General features: G+C 40.6%; 1 protein-coding gene across 1 annotated transcript; it reads left to right on the forward strand.

Moving 5' to 3' along the window:
- Nucleotides 1–2,046: 2,046 nt before the first annotated feature.
- LOC128659317 (small ubiquitin-related modifier 3-like) lies at nt 2,047–2,446 on the forward strand. The gene has a single exon (XM_053712982.1). The coding sequence runs from the start codon at nt 2,130–2,132 to the stop codon at nt 2,412–2,414; it is 285 nt and encodes a 94-aa protein (XP_053568957.1). The 5' UTR covers nt 2,047–2,129; the 3' UTR covers nt 2,415–2,446.
- Nucleotides 2,447–5,187: the final 2,741 nt, after the last annotated feature.

A 5,187-nucleotide genomic window follows, 5' to 3' on the forward strand; every position in this document is an offset into this window, starting at 1 on the left:
GTTGGTAACACCAAGGAACTGTCAACGCATCCACTGCTTCCGCCTGAGGATCCCTGGACCTGGACAGGTACCTGGGAAGTTTCTTGTTTAGATGAGAAGCCATCATATCTATTTCTGGAAGACCCCACATCTGAACAATCTGAGAAAACACATCCGGATGGAGGGACCACTCCCCCAGATGTAAAGTTTGACGGCTGAGATAATCCGCTTCCCAATTGTCTATACCTGGGATATGAACTGTAGAAATTAGACAGGAGTTGGATTCTGCCCAAGCAAGTATCCGAGATACTTCTTTCATAACTTGGGGACTGTGAGTCCCACCCTGATGATTGACATGTGCCACGGTTGTGATATTGTCTGTCTGAAAACAAATGAACGGTTCTCTCTTCAACAGAGGCCAAACCTGAAGAGCCCTGAAAATCGCACGGAGTTCCAAAATATTGATTGGTAATCTCGCCTCTTGAGATTTCCAAACCCCTTGTGCTGTCAGAGATCCCCAGACAGCTCCCCAACCTGAAAGACTTGCATCTGTTGTGATTACAGTCCAGGTTGGACGAACAAAAGAGGCCCCTAGAACTATATGATGGTGATCTAACCACCAAGTCAGAGATAGTCGAACATTGGGATTTAAGGATATTAATTGTGATATCTTTGTATAATCCTTGCACCACTGGTTCAGCATACAAAGATGGAGAGGTCTCATGTGAAAATGAGCAAAGGGGATTGCGTCCAATGCTGCAGTCATGAGACCTTAAACTTCCATGCACATAGCTACTGAAGGGAATGATTGAGACTGAAGGTTACGACAAGCTAAAACCAATTTTAATCTTCTCTTGTCTGTTAGAGACAGAGTCATGGACACTGAATCTATCTGGAAACCTAAAAAGGAGACCCTTGTCTGAGGAATCAAAGAACTTTTTGGTAAATTGATCCTCAACCATGTCTTTGAAGAAACAACACTAGTTGATTTGCGTGAGATTCTGCAGAATGTAAAGACTGAGCTAGTACCAAGATATCGTCCAAATAAGGAAACACGTCAATACCCCGTTCTCTGATTACAGAGAGTAGGGCACCGAGAACTTTTGAAAAGATTCTTGGAGCTGTCGCTAGGCCAAATGGAAGAGCGACAAATTGGTAATGCTTGTCTAGAAAAGAGAATCTCAGAAACTGATAATGATCTGGATGAATCGGAATATGAAGATATGCATCCTGTAAGTCTATTGTGGACATATAATGCCCTTGCTGAACAAAAGGCAGAATTGTCCTTATAGTCACCATTTTGAAAGTTGGCACTCTTACATAACGATTCAAAATTTTCAGATCCAGAACTGGCCTGAATCAATTTTCTTTCTTTGGGACAATGAAAAGATTTGAATAAAACACCAGACCCTGTTCCTGAAACGGAACTGGTATGATTACCCCTGAAAGCTCCAGGTCTGAAACACACTTCAGGAAAGCCTGAGTCTTTACTGGATTTGCTGGGATGCGTAAGAGGAAAAATCTTCTCACAGGAGGTCTTACTCTGAATCCTATTCGTTACCCTTGAGCGACAATACTCTGAATCCATTGATTTTGGACAGAATCTGCCCAAATCTTTTGGAAGAATCTTAATCTGTCCCCTACCAGCTGAGTTGGAATAAGGGCCGCACCTTCATGCAGACTTGGGGGCTGGCTTTGATTTCTTAAATGGTTTGGATTTACTCCAACTTGAAGAAGGTTTCCAATTGGAACCAGATTCTTTGGAGGAAGAATTAGGTTTCTGTTCCTTATTTTATCAAAAGGAACGAAAACAGAAGCTTTAGATTTACCCTTAGGTCTTTTATCCTGAGGCAAAAAAACTCCCTTCCCCCCAGTGACAGTTGAAATAATTGAATCCAACTGAGAACCAAATAACTTATTACCTTGAAAAGAAAGAGATAGTAATCTAGACTTAGATACCATGTCAACATTCCAAGATTTAAGCCACAAAGCTCTCCTAGCTAAAATAGCTAAAGACAAAGATTTAACATCAATTTTGATGATATCAAAAATGGCATCACGGCCCGCTTGAAAAAAATAAAAACGGTGAGAGGGGAGAAAAAAAAGCTCACGGGTAGAAAAAAGAGCGGGAGAGAAACAGAGACTTAATAATGTCTGAGGAAAAACCAAAGGAAACTGTGAAGACTGAAAATGACCAGATCAATCTTAAAGTGGCAGGACAAGATGGTTCTGTGGTTCAGTTTAAAATAAAGAGACACACTCCTCTCAGCAAATTAATGAAAGCATACTGTGACAGACAGGGTTTGTCAATGCGGCAAAAAAGATTTAGGTTTGATGGACAACCAATCAATGAAACAGACACCCCTGCACAGCTGGAAATGGAAGATGAAGATACTATTGATGTATTTCAACAACAGACAGGTGGTGCGTGCTGAAAAAGAAGAAAATAAAAGCGCTCTTTTTGTGACATGGGCATAGACCAACTCCATACATTTTACTTTCCACTTCTGCCCTTGGATTTGCTAATGCATAATATCAAATGAACATGCTGACCACATAACACTTCTGAAAATGTTACCAGACTCTCCCAAAAGTTTTTCATCTAACATACAGGGTGTTCATTTCCATGTGTCAGAATTTGTGTTGAGGGCCAATCTGAAGAATTCTTTTTCAGCTTAAGACAGAATCTCCTGGCTTTTCATGCTGTTTTGTTTTTCTCTCTGAATCTGTTCATTTTCTTTACATTTTTTTCTAATGTGTACAGGGAGTGCAGAATTATTAGGCAAGTTGTATTTTTGAGGATTAATTTTATTATTGAACAACAACCATGTTCTCAATGAACCCAAAAAACTCATTAATATCAAAGCTGAATAGTTTTGGAAGTAGTTTTTAGTTTGTTTTTAGTTATAGCTATTTTAGGGGGATATCTGTGTGTGCAGGTGACTATTACTGTGCATAATTATTAGGCAACTTAAAAAAAAACAAATATATACCCATTTCAATTATTTATTTTTACCAGTGAAACCAATATAACATCTCAACATTCACAAATATACATTTCTGACATTCAAAAACAAAACAAAAACAAATCAGTGACCAATATAGCCACCTTTCTTTGCAAGGACACTCAAAAGCCTGCCATCCATGGATTCTGTCAGTGTTTTGATCTGTTCACCATCAACATTGCGTGCAGCAGCAACCACAGCCTCCCAGACACTGTTCAGAGAGGTGTACTGTTTTCCCACCTTGTAAATCTCACATTTGATGATGGACCACAGGTTCTCAATGGGGTTCAGATCAGGTGAACAAGGAGGCCATGTCATTCGATTTTCTTCTTTTATACCCTTTCTTGCCAGCCACGCTGTGGAGTACTTGGACGCGTGTGATGGAGCATTGTCCTGCATGAAAATCATGTTTTTCTTGAAGGATGCAGACTTCTTCCTGTACCACTGCTTGAAGAAGGTGTCTTCCAGAAACTGGCAGTAGGACTGGGAGTTGAGCTTGACTCCATCCTCAACCCGAAAAGGCCCCACAAGCTCATCTTTGATGATACCAGCCCAAACCAGTACTGCACCTCCACCTTGCTGGCGTCTGAGTCGGACTGGAGCTCTCTGCCCTTTACCAATCCAGCCACGGGCCCATCCATCTGGCCCATCAAGACTCACTCTCATTTCATCAGTCCATAAAACCTTAGAAAAATCAGTCTTGAGATATTTCTTGGCCCAGTCTTGACGTTTCAGCTTGTGTGTCTTGTTCAGTGGTGGTCGTCTTTCAGCCTTTCTTACCTTGGCCATGTCTCTGAGTATTGCACACCTTGTGCTTTTGGGCACTCCAGTGATGTTGCAGCTCTGAAATATGGCCAAACTGGTGGCAAGTGGCATCTTGGCAGCTGCACGCTTGACTTTTCTCAGTTCATGGGCAGTTATTTTGCGCCTTGGTTTTTCCACACGCTTCTTGCGACCCTGTTGACTATTTTGAATGAAACGCTTGATTGTTCGATGATCACGCTTCAGAAGCTTTGCAATTTTAAGAGTGCTGCATCCCTCTGCAAGATATCTCACTATTTTTGACTTTTCTGAGCCTGTCAAGTCCTTCTTTTGACCCATTTTGCCAAAGGAAAGGAAGTTGCCTAATAATTATGCACACCTGATATAGGGTGTTGATGTCATTAGACCACACCCCTTCTCATTACAGAGATGCACATCACCTAATATGCTTAATTGGTAGTAGGCTTTCAAGCCTATACAGCTTGGAGTAAGACAACATGCATAAAGAGGATGATGTGGTCAAAATACTCATTTGCCTAATAATTCTGCACTCCCTGTACATATTCATAGGTTCCTATTGTAATGAATGTAACCTATTAATGCCAGACTTCTGTGTAAAGCCATACGCCATAGAATTGGTTGCTCTGTCCATTTGGGTCCCTTAAAGGGTAGTGGGAGAGAGTTGCTTTTATTTTTGCCATTGCTGTAAACCATTAGTTACTTATGGAACCTCATAGGAGCCATGGGCTGTGGGGGGGAAATATTTAAATGCCCTGAGTGAAATGGGCAAGCTGTTTTAACAGGTAAAAGTGGTTAGTGGATAACCTTATGTTGAGAATTGACATGCCTGTTCTTATTCAACACTGGTTGCATTGTATAATAATAATGTGCAAGATTTGTCATTCTTTTAGTGCTCTTGCTGATGGTGTAGGAGAACCTTATTTACAACCTGTCCTTTTGCAGAAATTGTGTGTGGTATTCAGCACTTTAAACTTTGCCTACTGCAATACATACAATATTTAACGCTAAAGATGTCCACCAATTAACACAAGGGTCATAGTTATTGGGATCTTTCCCATATTTGACACCAACAGAATCCTTGGAATGTAAGCTCTGACTGTCAAACTGCCATCTTGGAAATGTATTATATTGTAGCTGGAAGTCGGTGGGTATGCAAAACCTAGTGGAAACATTTAGACTAATTAGAAGAGGAGCTGATTGTGCATCAGCGGTATATACAATATCCTGGTAACAAAGATGCACTCTACATAAGCTGTCTGATAAAATAGTTGACATGGAGATGTAAGCCCTAGTTCTTTTGTACCTCCTAACTGTTTATCACTATAGTAACAGGTACATTTTTGCCTTTAAATTTAGTGTAATGACCAAGTTCCAGTTTGGTTGGACCCACAAAAATACCATTTAATTACATCTGTTTTGT

The sequence above is a fragment of the Bombina bombina genome, chromosome 5, assembly GCF_027579735.1.
Source record: "Bombina bombina isolate aBomBom1 chromosome 5, aBomBom1.pri, whole genome shotgun sequence".
In the NCBI taxonomy this organism is placed as follows: Eukaryota; Metazoa; Chordata; class Amphibia; order Anura; family Bombinatoridae; genus Bombina; species Bombina bombina.

Coding starts and splice junctions, on each gene's coding strand:
- LOC128659317 (XM_053712982.1), top strand. CDS start 2,130: ATGTCTGAGGAAAAACCAAAGGAAACTGTGAAGACTGAAAATGACCAG.